Source organism: Pararge aegeria, chromosome 26 (assembly GCF_905163445.1).
Source record: "Pararge aegeria chromosome 26, ilParAegt1.1, whole genome shotgun sequence".
NCBI classification, from domain to species: domain Eukaryota; kingdom Metazoa; phylum Arthropoda; class Insecta; order Lepidoptera; family Nymphalidae; genus Pararge; species Pararge aegeria.
In genome coordinates this window covers 2,530,332-2,543,896 of record NC_053205.1, presented here as the reverse complement: position 1 = coordinate 2,543,896, position 13,565 = coordinate 2,530,332, and the positions used below count along the sequence as shown (strand labels likewise).

At 36.9% G+C, this 13,565-nt stretch overlaps 1 protein-coding gene across 1 annotated transcript; it reads left to right on the top strand.

The window, feature by feature from the left end:
• The first annotated feature begins 3,165 nt into the window (after positions 1-3,165).
• On the top strand, positions 3,166-10,516 carry LOC120635418 (zinc finger protein 334-like). The gene is made up of 8 exons (XM_039906440.1): positions 3,166-3,484; positions 4,684-4,855; positions 5,119-5,211; positions 5,353-5,487; positions 5,622-6,260; positions 7,240-7,328; positions 8,175-8,230; positions 8,771-10,516. Exons 1-8 carry the CDS (start codon positions 3,399-3,401, stop codon positions 9,667-9,669), a joined length of 2,169 nt encoding a protein of 722 aa, XP_039762374.1. The 5' UTR covers positions 3,166-3,398; the 3' UTR covers positions 9,670-10,516.
• The last annotated feature ends 3,049 nt before the right edge of the window (positions 10,517-13,565 follow it).

Here is a 13,565-nt window from a genome sequence, read left to right as displayed (position 1 = left end):
AGTGATGATGCAGTCTCAAATGGTAACGGGATAACCTGTAAGGGGTATACCTAGCAGTTATACTAAACCCATTCTCCTAAATATTTTTTATTGACATCGTACCGCCAGGGTGATTACGTATATCGCAAAAGGCGTAAATCTTGCAATCACTGCTGTCAAGCGTCACTTTTCCATAAATAAAAATACAAAAGTGACGTTTGACAGCAGTGATTGCAAGATTTACGCCAGTCGCGATATACGTAATCACCCTGCGGAACGCTGAAACGCTTAGCAGTGCGTATTTGTCAGTAGTGTGGTAACTAGCCACGTCTGAAGTCTCCCACCAGGACAGACCAGAGAAAATTCAGTAATTAAAAAAAAAAGTCTGTCTAATATTTCTTTATACAAATAGGCACATAGATGTCACCTTAGATGAGTTGATAACATACAAAATGTGCACATAGTTGTGAGTAGTGATGGCGATAACTACATTCATAAACTCAAAACTAAAGCTACGAAGGTTCCAAACGCACCCTGTTCTAAGAAAAAGCCTACAGCAAACTTAGCCAGGTTTTCTTTTTGTTATCACCATCTCACATTGTCCCAAGCTTTTTTTCAAGTTCCCAAATAGCCCTGACGGGATCGAACTCGCGGCATCCCGCTTCAAGCCACAGCGCCCATGACTGCGTTAGGGGGATATGGTGGGGACCGCAGATTAATATGATACTAGCGCCCATTTTCACTAACGACGACCAAGATAATCCCGCAATGAGACTAGCCTCATACTCATTATCATGTCAACCCATTACTGGCCCTGGGCACGGGTCTCCTCCCACAAAGCGAAGGGGTTAAGGCCGTAGTCCACCACGCTGTCCCACTGCGGATTGCTGGACTACACTCACCTTTGATAACATTATGGAAAACTCTCAGGTACGCTGTTTTCCTCACGATGTTTTCCTTCATCGTTGATGCAAGTGATATTTTAATTGCCTAAAATAAACATAAGTTAGAGGTGCGTACTGGGATTCGAACTCTGCCTCTTAAAGTAAAGTTGAATTCCTACCTACTGGGTCACCACCACGAAAATAGTACCCTAATATAAGGATATTCCGAGGCATACACAACCTAAGATTTAGTCAAACGTTCTTCTTCTTCTTCTGCTTGCGGCTCATGTTCGCCTGGTCCCTGGTGTCACGTCGACCGGCTACGATCTATTGTGACGCCGCTGTCTAGATCTCCCAGCAAGCATTGGTCGCCGCCAGGAAAAGCAGCACTTTCCTTGCTGGAAGAAATTTAGCATCCTCTGGTTGTATTATGTTTCCCCAAAAGAGTGCTGCGTTTATGCATCAACGCGGGGCAGGAACAGATTAAATGCAGCGGCGTCTCCGCAGCCTCCTTACAGAGTCTACATAGATCTGTGTCCTGCAGCTTCAGGTTGAACATGTGCCTGTTAAGCCCACAGTGCCCCGTAAGCGCTCGCACTAGGATGCATAGGTTTTTTCTGTTGAGTGCTAATGCCTCGGAAGCGGCCCTTCTGTTGAATGGTCTTATTAGCACTCGAGAATGATTCATTCCTGGAAGATGCCTTCAGCGAATGAGTGTGTGGTAGTTGCAATTAGGCATTCGATTCAGACGATTCCTTGGTTTGGTGAAAATGGGAATAATTATTCCGTAACGTCTATACGTCCCACCAATCTGCAGTGGGCCAGCGTGGTGGAGTACGGCCTAAATCCCTTCTCATCTGTGAGAGAATCTTGCCCTGCAGCTGGCCGGTAATGGGTTGATAACATGATTTTATTTTTTTTATTAATTTAATTTTGTTACATTATCTTATTTCATATGCTTACAATTAACAGTTTCGTAAGATACAATTTTTGAAAAAGAAAAGTACAGCCCTGCTTCTGCGATTTGATACATCGGCCAGGTTGATATCATGATGATTTAGCCAATATAAAAAAGTAAACAAATATGGCGTCCGATCACCTGCGTAAATTGTCAGAGTTTTGGCAGAGTCTAGGACAGAGTAGTTGTGAATGGGCGATCCAATTAATACATTTTAAAGCGATTAGAAAACGCACTAATTTTAAAATTACCTTGTGATTAATTAGATCTTATCTTTTTAAATATTCTTTACTTCCTTGCTAGTGTGTGTTTCTGATATTAACAATTGGTTTGTAAATTGATAGAACTACCTACTCTAAAATCATAAAATAATAAGTTATAAATAAATTTTCATCACACTTGTTCATAATATAGTCCTTATTACATCGAAGTAAGGCACATAATCCAAGATATTAAACACGCGTTTAATTCAACATTACCTCACTTGTGTTTCATTTCATTTATGATGTATTGATTAAGTTAAGTTTGTAAACTCACTGCAAGTTATATGTATAAAGGTAGAACATTTTAAATTTCAAACAACAAATAGGTTGTTTTTTGCGGCTAAAATAGTAGGTGCGCGGTTTCCTTAAATTGCCTAATATTTTTTACCTTCCCAATTATGAGAAATGAACGTTTAGTTTAATTTTATCAAATTAATAACAAGTTATGTTATAAACATTTTCTAAATGCGAAAATAATTTATTATATTTTTAATATAGGTTGTATGCAGCGAAATATACTGACTGTATTTCGGTTTACCATCACGCTCGAATAATAAACAGTCGCGCCATTTTTAGAATTCATATTTTCGTTAATATTTTCGCTTCGTGGTTAAATAATAATAGTTTAAAATGTCCAGTTTGATTAAGAGAGAAGAGCAGTATAGTAAATGTCACTCTGCCAGGAATAATAATCGAGTAACGAATCGCAATTGAATAGCCTGTTGCCACCAAAATCTAAAGAGCGGCCTACGTAACTTTCATGTAAAAGCGCATAAAAGGTCGGTTATTTTCTGAGAAAATATTTTAGCTTATTTTTTCTCCCAAGTGTGAAGTGATAAAACGCGTATGGTACATTGCCTATTACACTCTCGACTTCCTTATCTTAATACAGCCTCGACTGTAAAATTCAATCCACCAAACTCCTTGTATAATATACTTTTATTTACTATCCGTAACCGGTAATTTTATTACACAAAAATCTATGACCGTATTAAAAAGGATCTCCGATTATACAATCGACTAAGCTCGTACCTATCGTGCCTTCTATCACACTTCATTTCTGAGCGCTAAGGATAATCTGTGGTCCACACTTGAATTGATTTTTTGAAAAACCAATGTTATAATAAACAAAAGGTTTCTTCAGCTGAATTTCTTGTGATTTTGATCATGTCATGTGCCGTCATCATAGTTTCGGATTTCGAAATTTAACTATAATAATCATTTATCAATCGATAGGTTTATAATATGTTTATTTCTTCCTTCTAAATTTACATGTAGTCTCAGATACAGACATGGATGCATAGCAAATAAACAATGAAAATGCAGTGTTGTGTGCCCTTCTGCAGAAACACTACAGACAATGTGTCACCTAATGGAAAGGCAGAGATTACTTTTTATGGGTGAGATACATGAACAGTGAGGTTTTGGTTGCAGTGTCTACGATTGCATTTTTGGACGATTTTATTGTTGTTCAATTAAGTTTATTTTTTTTTAAATTTAAGCAATAACCACTTGCCTTAACGGTAAAGGAAAGCATCGTGAGGAAACCTGCATTCCTGGGAGTTCTCCATAATGTTCTCATAGGCGTGTGAAGCCCACCAATCCGCACATGGCCAGCGTGGTGGACTAGAGCCTACACTCTTCTCATTTGAGAGGAGATCTTTGCCCACTACAGGTTCCAGTGACCCGTTACTGGTTTGATGATGATAATCATGTATAAGCTCTTGATTGATGTACACTGAATGGGCTTCTGTATGTTTTTAATTCTTTGAATACTAGTGAAATCAAAGAATTATGCCTCATTCAGCCATTATTGCATTGTATCCAAAAACAGTGAAATCGCACCATGCACAAAAGACTTCATACCCATGGAAAGTTGTACAAACCTTTTCCCATTGCATTGTGTCCATAAACTAAAAACGCGCCATGCACACTTCACACCTATGGAAAGTTGCTATATCACAAACCTTTTCCCATTTTGACTTTTTCACTTTCTACATACCGACCGGTGTCTGGTGCGATGTAGCGTAAAAACCGATTAGGGGTATAACTACCATACTCCCTATCAGGTTAGCCCGCTACCATCTTAGACTGCACCATCACTTGCCACCAGGTGAGATTGCAGTTTAGGGCTTACTTGTAGAGCAATAAAAATATTATGGTAAACATTTAGAACATTAGAGGGACAATAATTACTGTGAACGGCTATGGTATTACATTACTGACACCAGTTTAAGAAACACTACTAAAGCGGAGTGTACATAGTTTCTGTATGTTCTTGATACTGTTATGTGGAGTATTTATAAAAATATGACTTCTAACACTTTCATTATCATCAACCTAGAGCACAAAAGATCCTGGAATGTCGAAGTGCATTCGCTGAAGTGGGCCTCATTACAAGATAGATAGATCATCAACCTATTATGACTAGCTATAGCGCTGGTATCTCCTCTCTGAATGAGAAGGGTGTCGGCTTATGTCCACCACGCTGGCCCAGTGCGGATTGGTGGACTTAACACACCCTTGAGAGCATTATGGAGAACTCTCAGCTGCATATTTGTTTTTTTTAAATAAAAACAACATAATTGGGCATTTCTAGGTTTCCCAGTCAATCACACCTTCGTGCTGCTTGGCTCAAAGCCCTCGGAAAGCTGGACACTAACCTTCCAGACAATGCTGTTGTCTGCTCAGTGCATTTCCTTGATGATGAAGTGTTTGAACTAAGTGGAACAAGGCAAATATACACTGGTGCTATTCCTTCAACAGTGCAGGTACTCGCTTCATCCGCCTTTGTAACTCCATAAAGAGTCCTTTGGCTTCATAGCTCTTATTTTCCACATATCTTTAAGGAGTTCTAAACTAAACTGAAAAGTGGCGCAATTTTAAAAAAAATGTGGGATCATTTAGATTCACAATTTGACTGGTAGGCTGATCTCGGATTTTTATATTTACGGGCATCACATCATCTGCTCTGCCTCCTAATCGGCATATAATAGATATCATGAAAAAGTGGCTCATAGTATATATTTTACAGGTATGCCTGATATGTCTAAACACCGACAGCAAGTTATACCTAATAAAAAAACACAAATTGAAAGAAGCATATGAAAATTTAACTGGATATTCCGTAAGTCATGCCAGTAAAGTTATGGAAGTAGCAATACAGGATAGATCCATATAAAATGTGTTAAAGTTACTGAGTTTAACCTACCCCGATGGATACTTTTAAATGCTTTTGATAGATCTGTAAAGAATGCGGTTGTTTCAGCTGCTTGACCTTGGAAACCTAAAGCAAACAGTTTGTATAGTATGCGCTCAGAGATTGAAAAACTTCAAACGGTTTAAAGACCAGAGCTTGAGAACCCGTTCATTGATGATAGGCTTTCTTGAAAAAAATGAATTAGTAAGTATTAAATGCATGTACAAATATTTGTTAAACCTTTCCTTGTAACCTTTAAGATCACATGTTATCCTCATTTGTAAACTATCTCAAATGGAGATAATACAGTTAGTTATTCATAAGTAATTTTGTTACAGATAACAAAGCAACATATAGACAGGATAAATGATGCAAAAAATCAACTGAAGTGTAGTTTTGGGCGGAAAATGCTTGGACCTAACCACTATGACTCACGCGTAGTAGCGCGTGATGATAACGAACAGATTATGACAGAGAAAACTATACACAGAGATGATGAAATAGTCGTAGTAAAAAATGAGCTGGAGCTTGATGAAAATACCGAAATTATGACACAGAACACTATTCACAGATATGATGAAACAGTGGTTGTGAAGAATGAAAAGGGGCATGATGAAACTAAACACATTACGAGGGAGAAATCAATTTTCAGTGATGATCAAATGGTCATAGTGAAAACTGAAGTGAATACTGACTCTATGGTGGCTGACGAACAGTTAGAAGATTTATATGCAGAAGATAATTTTGCAGACAATTTCCATGATGATTTTGTTGCCGCTAAAGAAAAATCCTTAATATCAGATCATAGCATAGTGTCAGATGCAAAAATACTTGATGATGATCTTTGCAAAGCTCTGGAGAGGAAATCAGCAGCCGCCACTCTTATGGGTAAAGTACAAGCTGCCGGAACACATGTTCCTATGCCAGTTGAATCGAGTGACCACCAGGTTAAATACAATGAATATATGAATCTGCAGGTTCGTAGTGGTAGAGATTTTTAGTAGTATGAGAGCTGTTTCTTTATTTATTAAGTATCTAAAATTCAAAATTTACATAAAAAGTACAGGATGTATACAAAAACAACTTATCTCTAAAGAGATTTCTTCTAGAAGCCCTCGAATGTGAGAAAAATTGAAGAATGAGTAGGTTTTTTTTTATTCTACTAAAAGTTAGCCCAACTTGTAGTAGAATAAAAAAAACCTACTCAGCTCTACTCTTCAATTTTTGTCACATTCGAGGGCTTCTGGAAGAAATCTCCTTAGAGACAAGTTGACTGCAATCTCACCTTATGATAAATAATGCAGTCTAAGATGGTTGCAGGCTAACCTGTCAGGGAGTATGGCATACTTCTAATTGGTTTCTATGCGACATCGTAGGGTGGTATCTAGCCGCGGCCGAAACCTCCTACCAGACAAAAACTAAACTTTTCTATAACTATGCTCATAGAAAAAACTGATATGAGTAGAGTACAGAGATAATATAAATACCAAATGTTTATTTCTTCTGGCAATCAGTATTGCTGTGATGTGGTCTAGGGAGTGTGGTCGGCGGTGTGTTTACAGGCACCTACGCTACGTTTGATGAATATAGGGCAGCATGTTCCTTCTGCTTGGACTGACAATTATAACAATAAAAAATATTATTCTATGTTATAATGATATGGATCACATGGATTTACAAAGGCTTACTTATAGGGGAATTAAAAAAAAAATTATGAAATTCTTTATATTAAGATGTAATGAAAAGAATAATTAAATGTACATCCGTCTGTGGTATCTCAATGAACAGTTTTTTTAATTCACTATGTATTTGGCACATTGATGATATTGAAATTCATTATGTATTTGGCAACTTGATGATATTGAAATTCATTATGTATTTGGCACATTGATGATATTGAAATTCATTATGTATTTGGCACATTGATGATACTGAAATTCATTATGTATTTGGCAGAGTGATGACAGCGATGATGAATGTGGAAATTTACAAATATGCTGGCCTCCGGACAGTCCCAGCTATGATGCTTCAAATATGTCAGACCAGTCAGTATACATTTTGTACTCAACAAAAATACCCTTTGCTCTTTCTTTAATTTGGTGTATACACTCTTAGGTACTGTAGGCTGCTGTAGACACTTTTTATATTATATATCGTATTAGAGCTTTTTGTAACAGAGTTCTCCCAGAGAAGTACATCCGCTAAGCTTATTTCTGCCGTCTTTATTTCGTTATCTTGCTTTGTGGCTGCCGTTGTCATTACAGGCATATTCAGAGTTAGTTCTTTGTGTTCTATGAAGTTTTGCTTTGTTTTTAGGTTTATAGGTTTTCGAGTAACCACAAGGTGGGCCATCTGCTTATTCCGTCACCGCTATGGGTGTCTCACTGGGCTCAATTATGGGTCCATTTCAATTTTCACTCTATGATGCCAAATCTTTTGCATCATAGGAGTAATAGGACATCGGCCTCACTTTTTGTGGGAGGAATTCGAAACCCATCACGCACGTCTAGATTTTCTAAGCTATGTGCGTTTTAAGCAATGAAAGTATCAGTTGTTATAATGAGGAAATGCATGCATGCCTGAGTGTTCTACTCTCATAATGTTCTGAAAGGTGTGCGGAGTACACCAATCCGCACTGGGTCAGCGTGGTGGTCTACAGCCTTAACCCCTTCTCATTGTGAAAGGAGACCCAGTAGTGGATATGAAGTAAATAAATAAATTCAAAAGTAAGCGTTTTAGTTTTTAGTTTATGAATGTAGTTATCGCCATCACTGCTCACTGCTATGTACACATTTTGTATGTAATCAACTCATCAAAAGTGCCATCTATGTGCCTATTTGAATGAAGAAATTATTATTTGAATTTTGTAACTATTTTGTAATTTGTTACAGGCAAGATCTTCAAAAGTTGGATGGTGACCCGTTAGCCGAATCTCCTCACGCTGTAGGTAAGTGAACCTGTTTTATCTTGTCAACATCACTGGTGGAGTGGAGCGAGTTTTCTTTCTTTTTTTTTTTAGAATCCCAGCATTCACCTCTCACTTTTCTAAGTTCAAATATACAAATGTATAATACATAAATATCTTTATATGTATATTTCTATATGTCACTGAACTCCTCCTAAACGGCTGGACCAATTTGAATGATTTTTTTGGTATGCGTTTGGGTGCCACCCTGGATGGTTTAGATTCATTTCAATCAGCCCGACAGATGGCGCTGGGGTCCGCTAGTATAAATATAAATGTTCAAATATATAATAATTTAACTGCAAAGTTGAACATCGCGCGGAAACTTGCATGCCTGAGAGTCCTCCATAATGTTCTCAAACGTGTGTGGAGTCCACCAATCCACACTGGGCAAGCGTGGTGGACTAAGGGCTTAACCCCTTCTCATTGTGGGAGGAGACCCATGCACTGTAGCGGACCCATAATGGTTTGTGGGTTGATATAATGAAGTAAATAAATAAATTGAAAAGGATTCTGTTTCAGTATCCCCTTGGTCGGCGAGGCTCGCGGCAAATAACAACTACGAACTAAATAAACAGTCATCCGATAGCATTCGAAAAATAAATACAATCACAAATTGTGATTCAGATACTAGAACTGGACGGTTGAGTGAAACAATTAAATCTGTAAACGCTTTTGATTCTGTGACAGCTAATTTCGACGATAGTGTAGTGTCCATGGCACAAAATAAGCACCAGACATCAAAAGCTGTACAAAAAGATTGTACGGGTGACATAAACCAGTTAAATAATCCATCGCAAAACAGTTTACGCACTACTGACAATGAATGGATGTCTTTTGACGTGACTCAAGATACGTATAAGCGGAGAAAAGCAACAGAAAAACACAAAAAATACGATACAGTAAGCAAACCGTACTCGTGCAGTTTTTGCGATTACAAATGTAAAGATAAATATTATTTGAAATTGCACGTACGCATTCACACCGGTGAAAAACCTTTCTCGTGTACGTTTTGCGATTACAAATGTGCCAGAAGTCCCGTTCTACAAGTGCACATGAGAAGGCACACCGGCGAAAAGCCGTATTCATGTAAATTGTGCGGCAAGAAGTTTACAGATTATAGTAATTTGACGAGCCACATGAGGACCCATTCTGGGGAAAAGCCCGTTTCTTGCACGCTGTGCGACTTTAAGTGTGTTGACAACGGCCGTTTACTGAGTCACATGAAAACGCACACTGGCGAGAAGCCGTTCACGTGTACATTGTGCCATTACAGATGTTCACATAAAAATCATTTAGTTCTACACATGAGGACTCACACTGGTGAGAAACCATATAAGTGCAACTGTTGCGAGTACAAAACCGCCCGAGGCAGTGATCTGTTGAAGCACATCAGAACGCACACTGGCACAAAGCCTTAAATATTATGCGATTATAAATAAATGTGCAAACGCAAATTTGTTTAGCGCACATGAAATAAACCTATTTTGTGGAAGTACGTAGTGATCTATTGATGCACATGAGAATCCAAACTGTAAAAAATCAAATAAAAATGTGCAGACAAAATTTATTTAGCGAAACCCTCTGATTAAAACTTATTTTGTGGAAGTCGTGATGTGTGTATATATGAGAATTCGAGCTGGCAAAACGCCTTATCTTGTAAGTTATCCCAATATAGATGTGCCAAATATAGATGTGCCAATATAAAGTTAGCGAAGGTCACTGATTAAAACCTATTTTTTTCAAGCAGTTCTCTGTTGATGCACATGAGAGAATTGGCATCTAGTAACTAACTAATGCGAATATAAATATGCAAACCAAATGTGTTTAGTGAAGCTAACTGATTAAAAATATTGAAGTAAAACTTCTTCACGCACGCTTGACTTGGGGAGTAGGCTGGTGAAAGCGAGAGCGTTACGAAAAGTGTAATCGGGCGAGGCGAACGGAGGTTAAGAGGAGGAGCTATAAGTTAGTGAAGATATAAAGAGAGAGTTACGTTTCGTATATTACATACTTTCGTTCTTACATATATATGTAAGAACGAAAGAATACACACTTATAGATAGAGCTAAAGAAGTTTTACTTCAGTCGTGAGCAAACTCTTTTTAAAGTCTAAACGCCTTATCTTGTAAGTTATGCGAATATAGGTGGCACACCTATATTCGCATAACCAAATATTATTTAAATTTTTGTATTATTATTAGAATTAGCGAAGGTCACCGATTTACCTTGATATTGTAGCCTATGCGAATAAATGTGCGAACCAAATTTATTTACTCGCTCACAGTTAAAACCCATTTTAAAAAGTAGTGATCCGTTGATGCACATGAGAATTAAAACTGGAAAAAACCTCTATCTTGTTTGTTTTGGGAATACTAATGTGCAAACAAACTTTATTTAGCGAAGCTCACTGATTAAAACCTATTTTGTATAAATGAACGGCAGTAGTTTAGGAGCCGTGCTCGTAACACTGATAGTCCTTACTAATATTCTAAATGCAACAGTGTGTTTGTTGTCCTTCAATCACGTTTTAACAGAGAACATGGTATATAACATCTCTGAGCTGATACGCTTTCGCATTTATAATATTAATAAGGGAATAGGAGGAGTCACGGGTGATTCTAGTCTTGTATAAAGTATTCATATAGTAATTTCAGTATTCCATAATGTTTAAGCCGTGTTATTAAAGATTAGATTTAAAAATGGCCGATCTCTTGCTTACTCATTCGTATCTCTTTTACAATAAGAAATAAATGTATTGTTATTAAAAAAATAAAAAATTCACAATTTTAGTTTTTTTAAGCGCGACTAATTATTGTCTGAAATCAAAGTAATTTAATTTTTTTTTGTTTTTGATATGTAATAAATAGTAATAATATATTCATATATACTTATGAATCCTTCAATATTATTTCGTAATTCTGTTACGCGTTGTATAGGTCTAAAAAACTATATAATACTTCTAAGAGGTTAGTATCGGTTTTTTTAAATACGTATGTGCCGTATTATGTGCCATACGACCACCCGAAACGAGTACCTTGAAATTATAGTACCTACCTAGCGCAATGGTTTATAAGTGGGAGGTTGGGATCGATTACCGGCGGGGTCAATATGGAAATTTATAAATTTCTGAATATTCTTTGGTCTGGTGGGAGGCTTCTGCTGTGGCTAGTTACTACCCTACTGTTAAAGACGTGCCGCCAAGCGTTCCGGTACGAGGACGTAGTAACTGATTAGAGGTAGGGTTTAATATAACTACATTGAACATACCAAGCAGTGGCGTGCACTCCATACATGCACAAAAGCACTGCATACCCTAACATTGATACATAACTCGAATAGGGAAAGAATTTGTGCCGTTTTATGCGATTTTCCTGGTGTATGCACATTTGTTGGTTGGTTGCATAGCTTCACTTACCATCAGGTGAGACAACGGCTAACTTATAGTGGAAAAAAAACTATCAATTATACAACCTGCCTGGCGTATTTTCCTGCAAAGTATTTTGTCATTAATGTAAAATTATTTAATTTATTCCTGTACTAAGTCAATAAATAATATATTCATCAATCTATAAATAATATATGAAAAAAAAATGTCTGCAATAAAATATAGAAATTAAATGACTTTTTATTAATGACCACACCTCCTTGGTCCACTCCGCTGCCGCCTATAGAAAAAATACAAACAATAATAATAAATAATAAATAAATAATATTTTATTTTGCCCATTTCCAGTAAGAACGAACAAGGCAATCCCCCAAGTAAGTGACGACTTATCAAAGAAGATTTCTATCCATAGATTTACCTTTCACCAATCGATTTTCACTTAGCAAATCTATTCTAACTTTTCTATGATTCTCAAGTTCAAATGATTTATTTGGAAAAAATATGGAAGGTACTAAACACTTATATACACAACCGCATATCTAACGGAACACAAAAAAAAGGTTCACAATTAAAATAATATGGTTTTATTTTAAAATCTACTTACTACACTTCTTTTGTTATTTAAAGTTTCATTTGTTTTACTTAAAATGAGATCACATTAAGAACAGATTATGCGAGTAAAGGCTATGGAACTTTTCATGTAACCGGGCAAAGTGAAAATTAGTATTAAAATAACAATTAATTAACTTAGAAAAATAATAGTTTAAAAATAAAACACGCTTTTTATAGAAAACCGAACTTAAAAAATAGAAAATAAATATAAATTAATATAGAGTGAATAAAAAAAAAAATATTTTATTGTAAAAAAAGCGTGGGGTGCATGGTGTCAATAGTTATAAATATTTTATTGACAGATATGAGTAGAGTGATTATCATTTTGATAATATCTTAAAAAGCACCCCTTAAACTATTTAAAACAGCCCATTTAAAAGTAACAGCTAACGCCCTCTACCATCTAGTAGCTTAATGTTTTCTGTGGAATTAGTATTTTTGGGTCTAGATTGCGCTGTAGTAATTGTAATTAATAGTTCGAAAAAAATCTTATTTTTTATATTGAAAATTGGAATAGTCTTCTCAAATTAGTGTATTGTCATCGGTCCTCGATATGTCTACAAAGTTTGAACGAAATCTAACCGTTTAAAGTGGGTCAAAATAGCGTCCAAAGAAGTCGGTTACAAACATACAAACATACAGGTGAAGCTAATAAAAGCGTGTAAAAAATGGTGATTAATATCGCGCATTTCCTCCGCGTGCTCTTATTAAAATTTCTACCCGTCTAGGCATACTGAGAATGATGTTATCGATGACCTGGGATAGTCACCGCCATTTCTCAACTACGGCGATTCGCAGTTCACCCACGTTGGCAGGAGCTAGAATCCTGCAATTAACTTTTCTTTTCAGCAAGTCCCAAACGTGTTCTATTGGGTTCATATCCGGTGATCTCGCCGGCCACTCCATAACATTTCCTCTATTCATATAATTTACCCGAGTTACCCGAGCGGTATGCGGCCGAGCATTATCCTGCTTAAAAACAAAATGCAGCTCCAAAAACAAATGCCCGCCCAAACCATTATTGATCCACCACCGTATGCAACTGTCGTTTCAAAATTTGTCTGAATGTATCGTTCTCCTTTGCGTCTGTATATTCTTTGCCTGCCGTCAATTTGATTTAAGAGAATTCTGCACTCATTACTAAACAATACCTTACTCTATCGGTCCGCGTTCCAAAGTCGATGTTCCTGAGCAAAAGTTAACCTGTTTCTACGATGATTTACCACGAGCCTTGGAGTCTTGGCGGGCACAAATGAACCCAAACCAGGTTTTTCGAACCTTCTTCGTACCGTACGCTCACTTACGGTTACACCCCGC